The sequence below is a fragment of the Chiloscyllium punctatum genome, chromosome 46 (assembly GCF_047496795.1).
Source record: "Chiloscyllium punctatum isolate Juve2018m chromosome 46, sChiPun1.3, whole genome shotgun sequence".
Taxonomy (NCBI): Eukaryota; Metazoa; Chordata; class Chondrichthyes; order Orectolobiformes; family Hemiscylliidae; genus Chiloscyllium; species Chiloscyllium punctatum.
In genome coordinates this window covers 33,494,912-33,520,181 of record NC_092784.1, presented here as the reverse complement: position 1 = coordinate 33,520,181, position 25,270 = coordinate 33,494,912, and the positions used below count along the sequence as shown (strand labels likewise).

The following is a 25,270-nucleotide window of genomic DNA, read 5'->3' as shown; positions in this document are numbered from 1 at the left end:
GGTACAGGAAGGGTGGGGTTGGCCCTGGGGAGGGGGGTGTGTGGTACAGGAAGGGTGGGGTTGGCCCTGGGGAGGGGGATATGGTACAGGAAGGGTGGGGTTGGCCCTGGGGAGGGGGGTGTGTGGTACAGGAAGGGTGGGGTTGGCCCTGGGGAGGGGGGTGTGTGGTACAGGAAGGGTGGGGTTGGCCCTGGGGAGGGGGGTGTGTGGTACAGGAAGGGTGGGGTTGGCCCTGGGGAGGGGGGGTGTGGTACAGGAAGGGTGGGGTTGGCCCTGGGGAGGGGGGGTGTGATACAGGAAGGGTGGGGTTGGCCCTGGGGAGGGGGGTGTGATACAGGAAGGGTGGGGTTGGCCCTGGGGAGGGGGGGTGTGGTACAGGAAGGGTGGGGTTGGCCCTGGGGGGGGGGGGGTACAGGAAGGGTGGGGTTGGCCCTGGGGAGGGGGGTGTGTGGTACAGGAAGGGTGGGGTTGGCCCTGGGGAGGGGTGTGTGGTACAGGAAGGGTGGGGTTGGCCATGGGGAGAGGGGTGTGTGGTACAGGAAGGGTGGGGTTGGCCCTGGGGAGGGGGGTGTGTGGTACAGGAAGGGTGGGGTTGGCCCTGGGGAGGGGGGGTGTGGTACAGGAAGGGTGGGGTTGGCCCTGGGGTGGGGGTGTGTGGTACAGGAAGGGTAGGGTTGGCCCTGGGGAGGGGGGGTGTGGTACAGGAAGGGTGGGGTTGGCCCTGGGGTGGGGGGGTGTGGTACAGGAAGGATGGGGTTGGCCCTGGGGAGGGGGGTGTGGTACAGGAAGGGTGGGGTTGGCCCTGGGGAGGGGGGGTGGTACAGGAAGGGTGGGGTTGGCCCTGGGGAGGGAGGGGGGTGTGGTACAGGAAGGGTGGGGTTGGCCCTGGGGAGGGGGGTGTGTGGTACAGGAAGGGTGGGGTTGGCCCTGGGGAGGGAGGGGGGTGTGGTACACGAAGGGTGGGGTTGGCCCTGGGGAGGGAGGGGGTGTGTGGTACAGGAAGGGTGGGGTTGGCCCTGGGGAGGGGGGTGTGTGGTACAGGAAGGATGGGGTTGGCCCTGGGGGGGGGGGGTGTGGTACAGGAAGGGTGGGGTTCGCCCTGGGGGGGGGTGTGGTACACGAAGGGTGGGGTTGGCCCTGGGGAGGGAGGGGGTGTGTGGTACAGGAAGGGTGGGGTTGGCCCTGGGGAGGGGGGTGTGTGGTACAGGAAGGGTGGGGTTGGCCCTGGGGGGGGGGGGGTGTGGTACAGGAAGGGTGGGGTTCGCCCTGGGGGGGGGTGTGGTACACGAAGGGTGGGGTTGGCCCTGGGGAGGGAGGGGGTGTGTGGTACAGGAAGGGTGGGGTTGGCCCTGGGGAGGGGGGGGGTGTGATACAGGAAGGGTGGGGTTGACCCTGGGGAGGGGGTGTGTGGTACAAGAAGGGTGGGGTTGACCCTGGGGAGGGGGTGTGTGGTACAAGAAGGGTGGGGTTGGCATAGGGACGTGAGGTTGGCATGGGGAGGGGAGGGTGACTGCTGTGGAATTGGGGGGGGTTTCTGACGGGGGCACCAGGGAGAGAGGATCCTGATGGTGGAGGGGTGTGTGTGTGTGTGTGTGTGTGTGTGTGAGTGTGTGTGTGTGTCTGTGTTTGTGTGTGTGTCTGTGTTTGTGTGTGTGTGTGTGTGTTTGTGAGTGTGAGTGTGTGTGTGTGTGTGTGTGTTTGTGAGTGTGTGTGTCTGTGTGTGTGTGTGTGTGAGAGTCACTGCAGGAGGTGTTTGGGATGACGGTGGGGTTAGGGATGGTGGGGTGGGGCGATGGTGGTGGGATTAGGGGGTGATGGGGTAGGGTTAGGGGGTGATGGGGTGGAGTTGGGGGTGATGGGGTGGGATTAGGGGGCGATGGGGTCGGGTTAGGGGGTGATGGGGTGGGGTTAGGGTGCGATGGAGTGTGTTAGAGGGCGATGGGGTGTGGTTAGGGGGTGATGGGGTGGGTTAGGGGGTGATGGGGTGGGGTTAGGGGGCGATGGGGTGGGTTAGGGGGTGATGGGGTGGGGTTAGGGGGCAATGGGGTGGGTTAGGGGGCAATGGGGTGGGGTTAGAGGGTGATGGCGTGGGGTTAGGGGGCAATGGGGTGGGGTTAGGGGGCGATGGGGTAGGGGTAGGGTTAGGGGGTGATGGGGTGGGGTTAGGTGCAATGGGGTCAGGTTAGGGGGTGATGGGGTGGGGTTAGGGGTGATAGGGTTCGTCGATGGCGGTGGAGTTGGGGGTGATGGGGTGGAGTTAGGGGTCAATGGGGTGGGGTTGGGGGTGATGGGGTGGAGTTAGACGGTAATAGGGGTGGGGTTATGGGGCGATGGGGTGGGGTTAGGGAGTGATGGTGTTGGGTTAGGGGGCGATGGGGTGGGGTTAGGGGGTGATGGGGTGGGGTTGGGGTGGGGTTGGGGGTGATGGGGTTGGGTTAGGGGGCGATGGGGTGGGGTTAGGGGGTGATGGGGTCAGGTTAGGGGGTGATGGGGTGGAGTGATGGGGTGGAGTTAGGGGGTGATGCGGGGGGGTCAGGGGATGATGGGGTGGGGCAATGGTGATGGGGTGGGGTGATGGCACTGGGGTTGGGGGTGATGGGGTGGGGCGATGGCGGTGGGGTTGGGGTGATGGGGCGGGGCGATGGGGTGGGGTTAGGGGGTGATGGGTGGTGCGATGGCGGTGTGGTTGGGGGCGGTAGGGTGGTGTGATGGCGGTGGGGTTAGGGGGTGATGGGTGGTGCGATGGCGGTGTGGTTGGGGGCGGTAGGGTGGTGTGATGGCAGTGGGGTCAGGGGGTGATGGGATGGGGTTAGGAGCAATGGTGGTGGGGTCAGGGGGCGACGGTGGTGGGGTCAGGGGGCGACGGTGGTGGGGTCAAGGGGTGATGGGGTGGGTCAGGGGGTGATGGTGATGGGGTCAGGGGGCGATGGTGGTGGGGTCAGGGGTGATGGGGTGAGGTCAGGGGGTGATGGGGTAAGGTTAGGGGCGATGGCGGTGGGGTCAGGGGTGATGGGGTGGGGTCAGGGGATGATGGAGCGGGGTCAGGGGTGATAGGGTGGGGTTAGAGATGATGGGGTGGGGTCGGGGTTGATGGGGTGGGGTCAGGGGCGATGTGGTGGGGTCAGGGGTGATGGGGTGGGGTCAGGGGCGATGGGGTGGGGTCAGGGGTGTTGTGGTGGGGTCAGGGGCGATGGGGTGGGGTCAGGGGTGATGGGGTGGGGTCAGGGGTGATGGGGTGGGGTCAGGGGCGATGGGGTGGGGTCAGGGGTGTTGTGGTGGGGTCAGGGGCGATGGGGTGGGGTCAGGGGTGATGGGGTGGGGTCAGGGGCGATGGGGTGGGGCGATGGCGGTGAGGTTAGGGGGTGATGGCTGGTGCGATGGCGGTGGGGTTGGGGTGATGGGGTCGGGCAATGGTGGTGGGGTTAGGGGGTGATGGCAGTGGGGTCAGGGGGTGTTGGGGTGGGGTCAGGGGTGATGGCGTGGGGCGATGGCGATGGGTGGGGCGATGGCGGTGGGGTTAGGGGGTGATGGGGTGGGGTTTTGCATTGGTGCAGTGCAGGTTCTGGTGATTGTACTCCCCCCACAGCCTCTCCCCCTGATTGTGTTCCCCCATAACCTCTCCCCCGATTGTGTTCCCCCCCACAGCCTCTCCCCCTGATTGTGTTCCCCCCCACAGCCTCTCCCCCGATTGTGTTCCCCCCCACAGCCTCTCCCCCGATTGTGTTCCCCCCCATAACCTCTCCCCCCGATTGTGTTCCCCCCCACAGCCTCTCCCCCGATTGTGTTCCCCCCACAGCCTCTCCCCCGATTGTGTTCCCCCCCATAACCTCTCCCCCCGATTGTGTTCCCCCCCGCAGCCTCTCCCCCGATTGTGTTCCCCCCACAGCCTCTCCCCCGATTGTGTTCCCCCCCACAGCCTCTCCCCCCTGATTGTGTTCCCCCCCACAGCCTCTCCCCCGATTGTGTTCCCCCCCACAGCCTCTCCCCCCTGATTGTGTTCCCCCCCACAGCCTCTCCCCCGATTGTGTTCCCCCCCATAACCTCTCCCCCCGATTGTGTTCCCCCCCACAGCCTCTCCCCCGATTGTGTTCCCCCCCATAACCTCTCCCCCTGATTGTGTTCCCCCCACAGCCTCTCCCCCTGATTGTGTTCCCCCCCACAGCCTCGCCCCCCGATTGTGTTCCCCCATAACCTCTCCCCCGATTGTGTTCCCCCCCACAGCCTCTCCCCCCGATTGTGTTCCCCCCCACAGCCTCTCCCCCTGATTGTGTTCCCCCCCACAGCCTCGCCCCCCGATTGTGTTCCCCCATAACCTCTCCCCCTGATTGTGTTCCCCCCACAGCCTCTCCCCCTGATTGTGTTCCCCCCACAGCCTCTCCCCCCGATTGTGTTCCCCCATAACCTCTCTCCCTGATTGTGTTCCCCCCATAACCTCTCCCCCTGATTGTGTTCCCCCATAACCTCTCCCCCCGATTGTGTTCCCCCATAACCTCTCCCCCTGATTGTGTTCCCCCCATAACCTCTCCCCCTGATTGTGTTCCCCCCCACAGCCTCTCCCCCCTGATTGTGTTCCCCCCCACAGCCTCTCCCCCCGATTGTGTTCCCCCCCCCATAACCTCTCCCCCTGATTGTGTTCCCCCCCACAGCCTCTCCCCCCTGATTGTGTTCCCCCCCACAGCCTCTCCCCCCGATTGTGTTCCCCCCCCACAGCCTCTCCCCCCGATTGTGTTCCCCCCACAGCCTCTCCCCCTGATTGTGTTCCCCCCCACAGCCTCTCCCCCTGATTGTGTTCCCCCCCACAGCCTCTCCCCCTGATTGTGTTCCCCCCACAGCCTCTCCCTCCTGATTGTGTTCCCCCCCACAGCCTCTCCCCCCTGATTGTGTTCCCCCCACAGCCTCTCCCCCTGATTGTGTTCCCCCCACAGCCTCTCCCCCCGATTGTGTTCCCCCCCACAACCTCTCCCCTCTGATTGTGTTCCTGTCCCTTTCTGTAGGGATGATCACCCTGACGGAGCTCGCCACGCTGTCTGACAGCCAGCCCACCCATCGCCTCCTCAAGCCCTGGTGGGACGTCCTGATGGACTACTTGGTGCTGGTCATGCTGATGGTGTCCCTCCTGTCTGCCACGCTGCTCATTTCCCAGGACAAGGTGGTCTGTCTACCCTGCGACCACGTACGGGCTCTGAATGCCACACCCCAGAGTTCCTCCCTGGGCGCTGTGCCCCAACCACACAGTCCTCACCCCCCTGAGGGGCAGGAGACATCCGACTGTGGGAGCAGGCATCCATCAGGAGCTGCGGGAGACCACTCAGGGCCTGCAGAATCCAAGTCATCATCATCCGCTCGCCGACTGAGGGCCGGAGGCTACAAAACTAACCTGGATTTCCAGCAGTATGTCTACATTAGTCAGGTGTGTTACCAGAAAGCTCTGCCCTGGTACTCCAAGTATTTCCCATACATCGCCCTGGTGCACACCATCATTCTGCTGGCCGGAGGCAACTTCTGGTTCAAATTCCCAAAGACATCCTCCAAAGTCGAGCATTTCGTCTCGATCCTGGGCAAGTGCTTTGAGTCGCCGTGGACCACCAAAGCAGTCTCCGAGACCGCCAACGAGGACTCGGAAAACAGCCAGAACCGGACGAAAATGTTCAAGTCTGCCACCCTGGAGCCCAGCGACATCTCGGACACCAGCTCCTCGCTGACCTCGCACCCCGAGGTGACCTTTGAACCGGCGGTCAGTGGCTCACCTTCGATGAACATCTTGGACAAGCAGGACGGCGAGCAAGCCAAGGCGCTGTTCGAGAAGGTGCGCAGGTTTCGGGCTCACACAGAGGACGGGGACCTGATCTATAAGTTCTACGTTGGCCAGACAGTGGTGAAAGCGCTCAAGTTCCTGGTCATCCTGTGCTATACCTTCACCTTTGTCGACTCCATCACCTTCGAGCACGTCTGCAAGCCCAAGATTAAGAACGTTACAGGTTACTCGGTCTTTTTCTGCACCCACAGCATGGCCTACATGCTGAAGAAGCTGCTCACCAGCTATATCATCCTGATTGCCCTGTATGGCCTGGTGTGCCTCTATACTCTCTTCTGGCTGTTCCGCGGCTCACTGAAGGAGTACTCCTTTGAGAAGGTGCGCGAGGAGAGCAACTTCAGTGACATTCCTGACGTCAAGAACGATTTTGCCTTCCTCCTGCACATGGTGGACCAGTACGACCAGCTCTACTCCAAACGCTTTGCCATCTTCCTGTCCGAGGGCTGCGAGAGCAAGCTGCTGGAGATGAACCTCAACCACGAGTGGACGTACGAGAAGCTCCGGCAGCACGTCTCCAAGAACGCGCAGGGGAAGCTGGAGCTGCTGTCCGGCATTCCCAAGGCGGTCTTCGACATGAGCGACCTGGAGGTGCTGAAACTGGAACTGATCCCAGACGTCCGGCTGCCGGCAAAGATTTCCCAGATGGTGGCGCTGAGGGAGCTCTACCTTTACCACTGCCCGGCGAAGGTGGACCAGATCGCCTTCAACTTTGTGCGAGACCACCTCCACATCCTGCACATTAAGTTCACTGACATCGGGGAGATCCCCCTCTGGGTGTACTCGCTCAAGAACCTGGTGGAGCTGCACCTGTCGGGCAATCTCAACTCCGAGACCAACAAAGCCATTGGCCTGGAGTCCCTCAAGGAGCTGCGGCACCTCAAAATTCTCATCGTCAAGAGCAACCTCTCCAAAATCCCCTCGAACGTGATGGAGCTGGCCACGCACCTGTCCCGGCTGGTGATCCAGAACGACGGGACCAAGCTCCTGGTCCTGAACAACCTGAAGAAGCTGACCAGCCTCTCGGAGTTGGAACTGCAGAACTGTGAGCTCGGCAGGATCCCACACGCCATCTTCAGCCTCGGCAACCTTCAGAAACTGGACCTGAAAGCCAATAACATCCAGAGCATCGAGGAGATTGTGAGCTTCCAGCACCTCAAGAGGCTCTCCTGCCTCAGACTGTGGCACAACGCCATCTCGTGCATCCCCACCACCATCAGCCTGATCAAAACCCTCGAGCAGTTGTACCTCTCCAACAACAAGCTGGAATCCCTGCCCGCCGCCCTCTTCACCCTGAGGAAGCTACGATACCTGGACCTCAGCCACAACCTGCTGACGGCCGTGCCTCCCGACATTCACCTGCTCCAGAACCTGCAACACTTCTCCATCACCAAGAATAAGGTGGAGACTCTGTCTCTCCAACTCTTCAACTGCCTCAAGCTGAGATCCTTGCAGCTGGGCCAGAACTGTATCACACACATCCCACCAGAGATCGGACAGTTAACTCAGCTCACCCACCTCGAACTGAAAGGCAACCATTTAGAGAGGATTCCCCCTGAGATCAGCAGTTGCCTGTTACTCAAGAAGAACAGTCTTATCGTTGAAGACCTTCTGTTTGATCATCTCCCCACTGAGGTCAAAGAGCACTTCACCGAACAAGACTTTACCTCCATCGTCTGATAGAGAGTCTCCCATCAGTGGGCCCACCCGATTAGAGGTCCCTGTGTTGTACCAGGAGAGACCTCACACTGAGTCAGGCTCCTCCTCAAGTCAGGTCACATCACTTGGACAGCTTTATATCTCCTGAAGTTCGCTCAGAGTGGGTTTCAACAGGTCGACACCGCCAATGGTCTTCTAGATGTATATATCTGGCTGGTGATTCAAGCCAACATTTACACAGGGGCGTTATTTAGCGGTTTCATTGTAGGGGTTAGTCAAGGCTTTTGTGTATTAGGATAGTCTGAGGTGGGAATTAATGTGCGTGATTGGGATACGGTCAGAAAATCTTACAGACCCTCTAAACCACATCCAGGAGGGTGGGAGAGAGGGGATTCTGACTCACTGAGACCCTGATGCTGACCCTGAGAGGGAGGGGGAAATCCTGATCCTGGAGGGGGGGGGGGGGGAAGAGGATGCTGATCCTGAGGAAGAGGGGAGAGAGAGAGGGAATGCTGATCCTGAGGGGGTGTGGTGGAGGGGGGGGGTGGGGGGGGGGGGGTGGGGGGGTGGGGGAGTGGGGAAGGGGGGGGAACTGAGCTGCGGGGGGAATCCTGACTCTGAGGGGATGGAGTGGATGTTGGGGAGGGGGGTTAGAATCCAGATTCTGGGACGGGACAATGGGGATGAATCTGGAGATTCCTGTCAGAGCTGACAGTTTGAATCATATCCTCCTTCCCTCGCTTGCCCTCACTCACTCACTCACCCACAGTCAAAAAGAGACAATACACAGAACAAGGCCATTTGGCCCAACAAGCCTGTGCTGCCTCTCTGGAGGGCAGTCCCGTCAATCCCAACTCCCTGCTGCATTCCCAGAGCTCTGTCGGTGTGTTTCCATCAAGTTCCCACCTCATCCAAGCCTCTCTCTCTTCCTCTCCGTCTCTCTCTCTCTCCATCCCTCTTTAACCACACCACACCCCCCCACCCCACACACACACACACACACACACACACAGTAGCTTAAACTTTCAGAAACATCCAGTCAAACTTAAAAGTGGGTGTTGCTGGAATGCTTCCCCTTCTGTATGGGGCAGGAATATTTTGGGAAGTTGTCACTTTTTCACATTGTGGATTAAGGTAAGACTTTGTCAATAGGACAAGGTCAATAATGACCCAGGACCAAGCCCCTTTCATCGAAAGACCTGGATAAAGATCAGTCAACAGGATGTGAGATGGGTACAACGAGGGTGAGATTGTCAGATCTAAGGTTCTCAATGCAGATCGCTTGTTGTAATAGGTGTGAGACAGAGGAATTCCATGAGTAATTTTGTTTTGATTGGTCAGCCTCACTGAAGCTGAAGATTTAAATCAGTTAACAAGACAGGGATTCAACTCATCAATTTACAAAACCAACGGTGACCTGGTTCACTGACTATCCACTCCTTAGCAGGGTACGAGATAGTCTGACTATGGTGTGTCACGCTGGGTGGCAGCACTGTGATTTTATCTGTAAATAAATCTGACAGTCCTGATTTGCTCTTGCGTTCTCAAAAGACTATTATTTTCTCTGTCGGCGAGGTTCAAGGGCGATCGGTGATGTTTTGAAAGAATCCAATTCCTTTGTCCCCTCCCCTGCTCCATCGCAAGCTTTGTCATTTCATTATCCATCAGTCTGTCATCTCAACTCAAAGGACATCTCTGCACGAGCTCCTCAGGGAACCACCATCTCCAGCTGCTTCACCTTCCTCCCATCAGAAGGTCCGGAGTGGGGATGTTCACCGATGATTGCACAAGGTTCACCTCCATTCACCAACCCTCAGATCCTGAAGCAGTCCGTGTCCAAAAGCAACAAGATCTGGACAATATCCAGGCTTTGGGCTTGACATTCACACCACACGAATCCCAGGCTATGGCCATCCCCAATAAAAGACAATCTAACCGCTGCCTCTGAGCATGCATTAGTGTTACCATCACTGAATTCCCGCCATTATCAGCATTCTGGGGGTCACCACTGACCAGAAACTCACTGGGTTAAAAACAAGGGCTGCAGATACTGGAAACCAGAATCTAGATTAGTGTGGTGCTGGAAAAGCACAGCAGGTCAGGCAGCATCCGAGGAGCAGGAGAATCGACGTTTCAAGCAAAAGAAGGGTTTTTGCCCGAAACGTTGACTCTCCTGCTCCTCGGATGCTGCCTGACCTGCTGTGCTTTTCCAGCACCACACTAATCCAGAAACTCATTGGACCCTCCACATAAACGCAGCGGCTACAAGAGCAGGTCAGAGACTGGGAATCCTGCGGTGAGTAACTCTCCTCCTGATTCCCCAAAGCCACCTACAAGGCACAGGTCAGGAGTTAAAAAAATCCCACAACACCTGGTTTATTTGGAAGCACTAGCTTTCGGAGCACTGCTCCTTCATCAGTAGCGAGTGCTTCCAAATACACCTTTTGGACTATAACCCAGGGTTGTGGGATTTTTAACTTTAACCGGCGTCTCCACATCAAGTCCCCACTCACCTGGATGGGGGGCAGCTCCAACAACACTCATGAAGAACGACACCATCCAGGACAAAGCAGCCCCCATTTGATTGGCCCCACACCCACAGCCTTCAATATTTATTCCTTTCAGCACTGCCATAGAATTATACACCGTCTGATTGGATTTATTGTTGTCACATGGACCGAAGTAGAGTTAAAAGTTTTGTTTTGTAAGCAGTACGGGCGGGTCAGAACATCCCAGGAGAGACAGGTCACGGGGTGTTTCGACAGAGTGAGGTAAACAACTTTACAGGTGGCTACACAAATCCAGGTCAACACGATCTGAGGAGAGAGTGCCCCGTTCAGCAGTGGCAGAACAACAGGAAGGAAGCTGATGCTGTACGTGTTGAGATGGGTGTTTGAGCATCAGTACCTTCTGCCTGACGGACGGAGGGGTGGGAGGGGGGGTCTTGGGTGATGGTGGGGTGTCTGCCTGCAGCAGTGAGCTGTGTAAATGGATGGCAGGACCCTTCGGTGATGGTCTGGGCTGTGTACACCACTCAGTAGGTTCCCCCCTGGTCCTGGGGAGAGTGTTCCAGGCCGTATACACTCGGACAGGACACTGTCCACACTGTGACTGGAAAGGCTAGAGAGGGGCTGCTTTTCCAAAGGCATCAGGGGACGACCAGATGTTGTTCACAAACCACGGCATCAACAGGTGAGAGTCAGGACAGATCGCTGCAGATCCTCACTCAGAGGAACATCACCCACACCACACTCCCCACCCAATCCCCACCCACCCCACCCACCCCACCTACCACACCCAATCCCCACCTACACCACACTCCCCACACTCCCCTACCACACCACACTCCCCACCCACCCCACTAACACCACACTCCCCACCCACCCCACACTCCCCACCCAATCCCCACCTACACCACACTCCCCACCCACCCCACACTCCCCATCCACCCCACACTCCCCACCCACACCACACTCCGCACCCACCCCACACACCCCACCCACTGCACAATCTCCACCCACCCCACACTCCCCACGCAACTCAGACTCCCCACTCACACCACACTCCCCACCCACAACACACTCCCCACTCACACCACACTCCCCACTCACACCACACTCCCCACCCACCCCACACTCCCCATCCACCCCACACTCCCCACCCACACGACACTCCCCACCCACACGACACTCCCCACGCACCCCACACTCCCCAACCACACCACACTCCACACCAGCCCCACTCACCACACACTCCCCACCCACCCCACAATCTCCACCCACCACACACTCCACACCCAATCCCCACCCACCCCACACTCCCCACACACACCATACTCCCCACACACCCCACACTCCCCATCCACCCCACACTCCCCACCCACACCACACTCCGCACCCACCCCACACACCCCACCCACTGCACAATCTCCACCCACCCCACACTCCCCACGCAACTCAGACTCCCCAACCACACCACACTCCCCACCCACAACACACTCCCCACTCACACCACACTCCCCACCCACAACACACTCCCCACTCACACCACACTCCCCACCCACCCCACCCACACCACACTCCCAACTCATACCACACTCCCCACCCACCCCAACCACCCCACACTCCCCACCCATCCCACCCACCCCACACGGCCCACGCTCACCACACTCCCCACTCACACCACGCTCCCCACACACCCCACCCACCCCACACACCCCATCCACGCCACAATCACCACCCACCACACACTCCCCACCCACCCACACTCCACACACTCCCCACCCACCCATACTCCACACCCACCCCACCCACACCACACTCCACACCCACCCCACACACCCCACCCACTGCACAATCTCCACCCACCCCACACTCCCCACGCAACTCAGACTCCCCAACCACACCACACCCCACACCCATCCCACCCACACCACACTCCCCACCCACCCCACACTCCCCACGCAACTCAGACTCCCCAACCACACCACACCCCACACCCATCCCACCCACCCCACACTCCCCACGCAACTCAGACTCCCCAACCACACCACACTCCACACCCATCCCACCCACACCACACTCCCCACCCACAACACACTCCCCACTCACACCACACTCCCCACCGACCCCACCCACACCACACTCCCCACTCACAACACACTCCCCACTCACACCACACTCCCCACCGACCCCACCCACACCACACTCCCCACTCACAACACACTCCCCACCCACCCCACCCACACCACACTCCCCACTCACAACACACTCCCCACCCACCCCACCCACACCACACTCCCCACTCACAACACACTCCCCACCCACCCCACACTTCCCACCCACCCTACACTCCCCACTCACAACATACTCCCCAACCACAACACACTCCCCACCCAGAACATACTCCCCACCCTCCCCACCCATCCCACACTCCCCACTCACACCACACTCCCGACACACCCCACACACACCACACTCTCCCCCCCCACCCCACTCACACTACACTCCCTACCACACCACACTCCCCACCCACACCACACTCCCCACCCACACCACACTCCCCACCCTCCCCACCCACCCCACACTCCCCACTTACATCACACTCCACACCCACACCACACTCCTCAGTCACACCACACTCCCCACTTCCACCACACTCCCCACCCAATCCCCACCCACCCCACACTCCCCACACACAACACACTCCCCACACACACCACACACCCCACATTCCCCACACATCCCACATTCCCCACCCACCCCACAATCTCCACCCACAACACACTCCCCACTCACACCACACTCCCCACCCATCCCACACACACCACACTCCCCACCCACCCCACATACCCCACACTCCCCACCCACCCACACTCCACACACACCCCACCCATACCACACTCCGCACCCACCCCACACACCCCACCCACTGCACAATCTCCATCCACCCCACACTCCCCAACCACATCACACTCCCCACTCACACCACACCCCACACCCACAACACACTCCCCACCCACACCACACTCCCCACTCACAACCACACTCACCACCCACCCCACCCATACCACACTCCCCACCCACACCACACTCCCCACTTACATCACACTCCACACCCACACCACACTCCCCACTCACAACACACTCCCCACCCACCCCCCACACACCACACCCCCCACCCACCCCACTCATACCACACTCCCCACTTCCACCACACTCCCCACCCCCACCACACTCCCCACACACACCACACTCCCCACCCAATCCCCACACACACCACACTCCCCAACCAATCCTCACCCACCCCACACTCCCCACAGACACCACACTCCCCACCCACCCCACACACACCACACACAACACACACAACACACACACCACACTCCCCACACACCCCACACTCCCAATCACCCCACCTACCCCACTCACAACACACTCCCCACCCAATCCTCACCCACCCCACACTCCCCACAGACACCACACTCCCCACACACCCCACACTCCCAATCACCCCACCTACCCCACTCACAACACACTCCCCACACACCCCACACTCCCCACCCACCCCACACATACCACACAGAACACAGACACCACACTCCCCACACACCCCACACTCCCAATCACCCCACCTACCCCACTCACAACACACTCCCCACACACCCCACACTCCCCACCCACCCCACACATACCACACAGAACACACACACCACACTCCCCACACACCCCACAATCTCCACCCACCCCACAATCTCCACCCACCACACACTACCCATCCACACTCCCCACCCATCCCACCCACCCCACACTCACCACACACCCCACAATCTCCACCCACCACACACTACCCATCCACACTCCCCACCCATCCCACCCACCCCACACTCACCACACACCCCACACTCCCCACACTCCCCACCCACCCACGCTACACACCCATCCCACCCACCCCACACTCCCCATGCACCTCACACTCCCCAACCATACCACACGCCACACCCACCCCACTCACACCACACTCCCCACCCACCCCACCCACACCACACTCCCCACCCACACCACACTCCCCACTCACACCACACTCCCCACCCACCCCACCCATCCCACACTCCCCATCCACACGATACTCCCCACGCACCCCACACTCCCCACCCACACCACGCTCCCCACCCACTCCACTCACACCACACTCCCCACCCACCCCACTCTCACCACACTCCCCACCCACCCCACTCTCACCACACTCCCCACACACACCACACTCCGCACCCACACCACACTCCCCACTCACACTATGCTCCCCACCCACCCCACACTCCCTACCCACACCACCACTCCCCACCCATCCCACCCACCCCACGCGGCCCACGCACATCACACTCCCCACTCACACCACACTCCCCACCCACACCACGCTCCCCACTCACACCACATTCCCCACCCACACCACACTCCCCACCCAATTCCCACCCACACCACACTCCCCACTCACACCACACTCCCCACCCACACCACACTCCCCACTCACACCACATTCCCTACCCACACCACACTCCCCACCCACCCCACCCACACCACACTCCCCACTCGCACCACACTCCCCACTCGCACCACACTCCCCACCCGCACCACACTCCCCACCCACACCACACTCCCCACTCACACCACACTCCCCACCCACACCACACTCCCCACTCACACCACATTCCCCACCCACACCACACTCCCCACCCACCCCACCCACACCACACTCCCCACTCGCACCACACTCCCCACCCACACCACACTCCCCACCCACACCACACTCCCCACTCACACCACATTCCCTACCCACACCACACTCCCCACCCACCCCACCCACACCACACTCCCCACCCGCACCACACTCCCCACCCACACCACACTCCCCACTCGCACCACACTCCCCACTCGCACCACACTCCCCACCCGCACCACACTCCCCACCCACACCACACTCCCCACTCGCACCACACTCCCCACCCACACCACACTCCCCACCCACACCACACTCCCCACTCACACCACATTCCCTACCCACACCACACTCCCCACCCACCCCACCCACACCACACTCCCCACTCGCACCACACTCCCCACTCGCACCACACTCCCCACCCGCACCACACTCCCCACCCAATTCCCACTCACACCACATTCCCCACCCACACCACACTCCCCACTCACACCACATTCCCCACCCACACCACACTCCACACCCACACCACACTCCCCACCCACCCCACCCACACCACACTCCCCACTCGCACCACACTCCCCACCCACACCACACTCCCCACCCACACCACACTCCCCACCCAATTCCCACTCACACCACATTCCCCACCCACACCACACTCCCCACCCAATTCCCACCCACACCACACTCCCCACCCTCCCCACCCATCCCACACTCCCCACTCACTCCACACTCCACACTTACACCACACTCCCCATCCACACCACACTCCCCACTCACACCACACTCCCCACCCACCCCACCCACACCACACTCCCCATCCACACCACACTCCCCACCCACACCACACTCCCCACTCGCACCACACTCCCCACCCACACCACACTCCCCACCCACACCACACTCCCCACTAACAACATACTGCCCACCCACACCACACTGCCCACCCTCCCCACCCATCCCACACTCCCCACCCACACCACACTGCCCACCCTCCCCACCCATCCCACACTCCCCACTCACTCCACACTCCCCACTCACACCACACTCCCCACTCACTCCACACTCCCCAGTCACACCACACACCCCACTCACTCCACACTCCCCAGTCACACCACACACCCCACTCACTCCACACTCCCCACTCACACCACACTCCCCACTCACACCACACTCCCCACTCACTCCACACTCCCCAGTCACACCACACTCCCCACTCACACCACACTCCCCACTCACTCCACACTCCCCACTCACACCACACTCCCCACTCACTCCACACTCCCCACTCACACCACACTCCCCACTCACACCACACTCCCCACTCACACCACACTCCCCACTAACTCCACACTCCCCACTCACACCACACTCCCCACTCACTCCACACTCCCCACTCACACCACACTCCCCACTCACTCCACACTCCCCACTCACTCCACACTCCCCACTCACACCACACTCCCCACTCACTCCACACTCCCCACTCACACCACACTCCCCACTCACACCACACTCCCCACTCACTCCACACTCCCCACTCACACCACACTCCCCACTCACTCCACACTCCCCACTCACTCCACACTCCCCACTCACACCACACTCCCCACTCACTCCACACTCCCCACTCACTCCACACTCCCCACTCACACCACACTCCCCACTCACACCACACTCCCCACTCACTCCACACTCCCCACTCACACCACACTCCCCACTCACTCCACACACCCCACTCACTCCACACACCCCACTCACTCCACACTCCCCACTCACACCACACTCCCCACGCACACTACACACCCCTCCCACCCCACCCACCCCATAGTCCACACCCACACCACCCTTACCACACTCCCCACCCACCCCACTCACACCACACTCCCCACCCTCACCACACTCCCCACTCACACCACACTCCCCACCCACCCCCCACACACCAAACTCCACACCCACCCCACTCACACCACATTCCCCACACACCCCACACTCCCCACCCACCCCACTCACACCACACTCCCCACCCACACCACACTCCCCAAACACCCCACACACACCACTCTCCCCACCCACCCCACTCACACCACACTCCCCACCCACCCCACGTACACAACACTCCCCACCCACACCACACTCCCCACTCACAACTCACTCCCCACCCGCACAACACTCCCCACCCACCCCACCCACACCACATTCCCACTCACTCCACACTCCCCACGCACACCACACTCCCCACCCACACGACACTCCCCACTCACACCGCACTCCCCACCCACACCAGACTCCCCACCCACACCACATTCCCCACTCACACCACATTCCCCACTCACACCACCCTCCCCACCCATCCCACCCACACCACCCTCCCCACCCACCCCTCTCACACCACACTCCCCACCTACACCACACTCCCCACTCACCTCCCACACCACACTCCCGACACACCCCACTCACACTACACTCCCAACCCACCCCACGATCACAACACTCCCCAACCTCACCACACTCCCCACCCACACTATACTCCCCGCCCACCCTACACACACCACACTCCCCACACACCCCACGAACACAACACTCCCCACCCACACCACACACCCCACCCACACCTCACTCCCCACCCACCCCACACACCCCACACTCCCCACCCACCCCACGAACACAACACTCCCCAACATCACCACACTCCCCACCTATACCACACTCCCCACCCACCCCACAGACACCACACTCCCCACCCACCCCACACACACCACACACAACACACACAACACACACACCACACTCCCCACACACCCCACACTCCCAATCACCCCACCTACCCCACTCACAACACACTCCCCACCCAATCCTCACCCACCCCACACTCCCCACAGACACCACACTCCCCACACACCCCACACTCCCAATCACCCCACCTACCCCACTCACAACACACTCCCCACACACCCCACACTCCCCACCCACCCCACACATACCACACAGAACACACACACCACACTCCCCACACACCCCACACTCCCAATCACCCCACCTACCCCACTCACAACACACTCCCCACACACCCCACACTCCCCACCCACCCCACACATACCACACAGAACACACACACCACACTCCCCACACACCCCACACTCCCCACCCACCCCACAATCTCCACCCACCACACACTACCCATCCACACTCCCCACCCATCCCACCCACCCCACACTCACCACACACCCCACAATCTCCACCCACCACACACTACCCATCCACACTCCCCACCCATCCCACCCACCCCACACTCACCACACACCCCACACTCCCCACACTCCCCACACTCCCCACCCACCCACACTCCACACCCATCCCACCCACCCCACACTCCCCATGCACCTCACACTCCCCAACCATACCACACGCCACACCCACCCCACTCACACCACACTCCCCACCCACCCCACCCACACCACACTCCCCACCCACACCACACTCCCCACTCACACCACACTCCCCACCCACCCCACCCATCCCACACTCCCCATCCACACGATACTCCCCACGCACCCCACACTCCCCACCCACACCACGCTCCCCACCCACTCCACTCACACCACACTCCCCACCCACCCCACTCTCACCACACTCCCCACCCACCCCACTCTCACCACACTCCCCACACACACCACACTCCGCACCCACACCACACTCCCCACTCACACTATGGTCCCCACCCACCCCACACTCCCTACCCACACCACCACTCCCCACCCATCCCACCCACCCCACGCGGCCCACGCACATCACACTCCCCACTCACACCACACTCCCCACCCACACCACGCTCCCCACTCACACCACATTCCCCACCCACACCACACTCCCCACCCAATTCCCACCCACACCACACTCCCCACTCACACCACACTCCCCACCCACACCACACTCCCCACTCACACCACATTCCCTACCCACACCACACTCCCCACCCACCCCACCCACACCACACTCCCCACTCGCACCACACTCCCCACTCGCACCACACTCCCCACCCGCACCACACTCCCCACTCACACCACATTCCCCACCCACACCACACTCCCCACCCACACCACACTCCCCACTCACTCCACACTCCACACTTACACCACACTCCCCATCCACACCACACTCCCCATCCACACCACACTCCCCACCCACACCACACTCCCCACCCACACCACACTCCCCACTAACAACATACTGCCCACCCACACCACACTGCCCACCCTCCCCACCCACACCACACTGCCCACCCTCCCCACCCATCCCACACTCCCCACTCACTCCACACTCCCCACTCACACCACACTCCCCACTCACTCCACACTCCCCAGTCACACCACACACCCCACTCACTCCACACTCCCCAGTCACACCACACTCCCCACTCACTCCACACTCCCCACTCACACCACACTCCCCACTCACTCCACACTCCCCACTCACACCACACTCCCCACTCACACCACACTCCCCACTCACTCCACACTCCCCACTCACACCACACTCCCCACTCACTCCACACTCCCCACTCACTCCACACTCCCCACTCACACCACACTCCCCACTCACACCACACTCCCCACTCACTCCACACTCCCCAGTCACACCACACTCCCCACTCACACCACACTCCCCACTCACTCCACACTCCCCACTCACACCACACTCCCCACTCACTCCACACTCCCCAGTCACACCACACTCCCCACTCACACCACACTCCCCACTCACACCACACTCCCCACTCACACCACACTCCCCACTCACTCCACACTCCCCACTCACACCACACTCCCCACTCACTCCACACTCCCCACTCACTCCACACTCCCCACTCACACCACACTCCCCACTCACTCCACACTCCCCACTCACACCACACTCCCCACTCACACCACACTCCCCACTCACTCCACACTCCCCACTCACACCACACTCCCCACTCACTCCACACTCCCCACTCACTCCACACTCCCCACTCACACCACACTCCCCACTCACTCCACACACCCCACTCACTCCACACACCCCACTCACTCCACACTCCCCACTCACACCACACTCCCCACGCACACTACACACCCCTCCCACCCCACCCACCCCATAGTCCACACCCACACCACCCTTACCACACTCCCCACCCACCCCACCCACACCACACTCCCCACCCACCCCACTCACACCACACTCCCCACTCACTCCACACACCCCACTCACTCCACACACCCCACTCACTCCACACTCCCCACTCACACCACACTCCCCACGCACACTACACACCCCTCCCACCCCACCCACCCCATAGTCCACACCCACACCACCCTTACCACACTCCCCACCCACCCCACCCACACCACACTCCCCACCCACCCCACTCACACCACACTCCCCACCCTCACCACACTCCCCACTCACACCACACTCCCCACCCACCCCCCACACACCAAACTCCACACCCACCCCACTCACACCACATTCCCCACACACCCCACACTCCCCACCCACCCCACTCACACCACACTCCCCACCCACACCACACTCCCCAAACACCCCACACACACCACTCTCCGCACCCACCCCACTCACACCACACTCCCCACCCACCCCACGTACACAACACTCCCCACCCACACCACACTCCCCACTCACAACTCACTCCCCACCCGCACAACACTCCCCACCCACCCCACCCACACCACATTCCCACTCACTCCACACTCCCCACGCACACCACACTCCCCACCCACACGACACTCCCCACTCACACCGCACTCCCCACCCACACCAGACTCCCCACCCACACCACATTCCCCTCTCACACCACACTCCCCACCTACACCACACTCCCCACCCACCTCCCACACCACACTCCCGACACACCCCACTCACACTACACTCCCAACCCACCCCACGATCACAACACTCCCCAACCTCACCACACTCCCCACCCACACTATACTCCCCGCCCACCCTACACACACCACACTCCCCACACACCCCACGAACACAACACTCCCCACCCACACCACACACCCCACCCACACCTCACTCCCCACCCACCCCACACACCCCACACTCCCCACCCACCCCACACACCCCACACTCCCCACCCACCCCACGAACACAACACTCCCCAACATCACCACACTCCCCACCTATACCACACTCCCCACCCACCCCACACACACCACACCCCCCACCCACCCCATGAACGCAACACTCCCCAACCACACCACACTCCCGACCCATACCACATTCCCCACCCACCCCACGAACGCAACACTCCCCAACCACACCACACTCCCCACCCACCCCACGAACGCAACACTCCCCAACCACACCACACTCCCCACCCACCCCACGAACGCAACACTCCCCACCCACCCCACTAACACCACACTCCCCACCCACCCCACACTCCCCACCCAATCCCCACCTACATCACACTCCCCACCCAATCCCCACCTACACCACACTCCCCACCCACCCCACACTCCCCATCCACCCCACACTCCCCACCCACACCACACTCCGCACCCACCCCACACACCCCACCCACTGCACAATCTCCACCCACCCCACACTCCCCACGCAACTCAGACTCCCCACTCACACCACACTCCCCACCCACAACACACTCCCCACCCACACGACACTCCCCACCCACCCCACACTCCCCATCCACCCCACACTCCCCACCCACACGACACTCCCCACCCACACGACACTCCCCACCCACCCCACACTCCCCATCCACCCCACACTCCCCACCCACACGACACTCCCCACCCACACGACACTCCCCACGCACCCCACACTCCCCAACCACACCACACTCCACACCAGCCCCACTCACCACACACTCCCCACCCACCCCACAATCTCCACCCACCACACACTCCACACCCAATCCCCACCCACCCCACACTCCCCACACACACCATACTCCCCACACACCCCACACTCCCCATCCACCCCACACTCCCCACCCACACCACACTCCGCACCCACCCCACACACCCCACCCACTGCACAATCTCCACCCACCCCACACTCCCCACGCAACTCAGACTCCCCAACCACACCACACTCCCCACCCACAACACACTCCCCACTCACACCACACTCCCCACCCACAACACACTCCCCACTCACACCACACTCCCCACCCACCCCACCCACACCACACTCCCAACTCATACCACACTCCCCACCCACCCCAACCACCCCACACTCCCCACCCATCCCACCCACCCCACACGGCCCACGCTCACCACACTCCCCACTCACACCACGCTCCCCACCCACCCCACACACCCCACCCACCCCACACACCCCATCCACGCCACAATCACCACCCACCACACACTCCCCACCCACCCACACTCCACACACTCCCCACCCACCCATACTCCACACCCACCCCACCCACACCACACTCCACACCCACCCCACACACCCCACCCACTGCACAATCTCCACCCACCCCACACTCCCCACGCAACTCAGACTCCCCAACCACACCACACCCCACACCCATCCCACCCACACCACACTCCCCACCCACCCCACACTCCCCACGCAACTCAGACTCCCCAACCACACCACACTCCACACCCATCCCACCCACACCACACTCCCCACCCACAACACACTCCCCACCCACACCACACTCCCCACCCTCCCCACCCACCCCACACTCCCCACTTACATCACACTCCACACCCACACCACACTCCTCAGTCACACCACACTCCCCACTTCCACCACACTCCCCACCCAATCCCCACCCACCCCACACTCCCCACACACAACACACTCCCCACACACACCACACACCCCACATTCCCCACACACCCCACATTCCCCACCCACCCCACAATCTCCACCCACAACACACTCCCCACTCACACCACACTCCCCACCCATCCCACACACACCACACTCCCCACCCACCCCACATACCCCACACTCCCCACCCACCCACACTCCACACACACCCCACCCATACCACACTCCGCACCCACCCCACACACCCCACCCACTGCACAATCTCCATCCACCCCACACTCCCCAACCACATCACACTCCCCACTCACACCACACCCCACACCCATCCCACTCACACCACACTCCCCACCCACAACACACTCCCCACCCACACCACACTCCCCACTCACAACCACACTCACCACCCACCCCACCCATACCACACTCCCCACCCACACCACACTCCCCACTTACATCACACTCCACACCCACACCACACTCCCCACTCACAACACACTCCCCACCCACCCCCCACACACCACACCCCCCACCCACCCCACTCATACCACACTCCCCACTTCCACCACACTCCCCACCCCCACCACACTCCCCACCCACACCACACTCCCCACCCAATCCCCACACACACCACACTCCCCAACCAATCCTCACCCACCCCACACTCCCCACAGACACCACACTCCCCACCCACCCCACACACACCACACACAACACACACAACACACACACCACACTCCCCACACACCCCACACTCCCAATCACCCCACCTACCCCACTCACAACACACTCCCCACCCAATCCTCACCCACCCCACACTCCCCACAGACACCACACTCCCCACACACCCCACACTCCCAATCACCCCACCTACCCCACTCACAACACACTCCCCACACACCCCACACTCCCCACCCACCCCACACATACCACACTCCCCACACACCCCACACTCCCAATCACCCCACCTACCCCACTCACAACACACTCCCCACACACCCCACACTCCCCACCCACCCCACACATACCACACAGAACACACACACCACACTCCCCACACACCCCACACTCCCCACCCACCCCACAATCTCCACCCACCACACACTACCCATCCACACTCCCCACCCATCCCACCCACCCCACACTCACCACACACCCCACAATCTCCACCCACCACACACTACCCATCCACACTCCCCACCCATCCCACCCACCCCACACTCCCCACACTCCCCACACTCCCCACCCACCCACACTCCACACCCATCCCACCCACCCCACACTCCCCATGCACCTCACACTCCCCAACCATACCACACGCCACACCCACCCCACTCACACCACACTCCCCACCCACCCCACCCACACCACACTCCCCACCCACACCACACTCCCCACCCACACCACACTCCCCACTCACACCACACTCCCCACCCACCCCACCCATCCCACACTCCCCATCCACACGATACTCCCCACGCACCCCACACTCCCCACCCACACCACGCTCCCCACCCACTCCACTCACACCACACTCCCCACCCACCCCACTCTCACCACACTCCCCACCCACCCCACTCTCACCACACTCCCCACACACACCACACTCCGCACCCACACCACACTCCCCACTCACACTATGCTCCCCACCCACCCCACACTCTCTACCCACACCACCACTCCCCACCCATCCCACCCACCCCACGCGGCCCACGCACATCACACTCCCCACTCACACCACACTCCCCACCCACACCACGCTCCCCACTCACACCACATTCCCCACCCACACCACACTCCCCACCCAATTCCCACCCACACCACACTCCCCACCCACACCACACTCCCCACCCACACCACACTCCCCACTCACACCACATTCCCTACCCACACCACACTCCCCACCCACCCCACCCACACCACACTCCCCACTCGCACCACACTCCCCACTCGCACCACACTCCCCACCCGCACCACACTCCCCACCCACACCACACTCCCCACTCACACCACACTCCCCACTCACACCACATTCCCCACCCACACCACACTCCCCACCCACCCCACCCACACCACACTCCCCACTCACACCACACTCCCCACTCACTCCACACTCCCCACTCACTCCACACTCCCCACTCACACCACACTCCCCACTCACTCCACACTCCCCACTCACTCCACACTCCCCACTCACTCCACACTCCCCACTCACACCACACTCCCCACGCACACTACACACCCCTCCCACCCCACCCACCCCATAGTCCACACCCACACCACCCTTACCACACTCCCCACCCACCCCACTCACACCACACTCCCCACCCTCACCACACTCCCCACTCACACCACATTCCCCACTCACTCCACACTACCCACCCACAACACACTGCTCACTCATACCACACTCCCCACTTCCACCACACTCCCCACCCTCACCACACTCCCCACTCACACCACGCTCCCCACCCACACCACCCTCCCCACCCACCCCTCTCACACCACACTCCCCACCTACACCACACTCCCCACTCACCTCCCACACCACACTCCCGACACACCCCACTCACACTACACTCCCAACCCACCCCACGATCACAACACTCCCCAACCTCACCACACTCCCCACCCACACTATACTCCCCGCCCACCCTACACACACCACACTCCCCACACACCCCACGAACACAACACTCCCCACCCACACCACACACCCCACCCACACCTCACTCCCCACCCACCCCACACACCCCACAC

At 61.6% G+C, this 25,270-nt stretch overlaps 1 protein-coding gene across 3 annotated transcripts in view; it reads left to right on the top strand.

Annotated features, from left to right (window-relative positions):
• The window catches only part of LOC140467941 (volume-regulated anion channel subunit LRRC8D-like), a 34,050-nt gene extending 26,119 nt beyond the window's left edge, over positions 1–7,931 (top strand). For all 3 annotated transcript variants that reach the window (XM_072564008.1, XM_072564010.1, XM_072564009.1), the window contains one exon: positions 4,995–7,931. In XM_072564008.1, coding sequence (XP_072420109.1) covers positions 4,997–7,492 — 2,496 coding nt within the window. In that variant the 5' untranslated portion in view covers positions 4,995–4,996 and the 3' untranslated portion in view covers positions 7,493–7,931. The remainder of the gene's footprint in view (positions 1–4,994) is intronic.
• Positions 7,932–25,270: the final 17,339 nt, after the last annotated feature.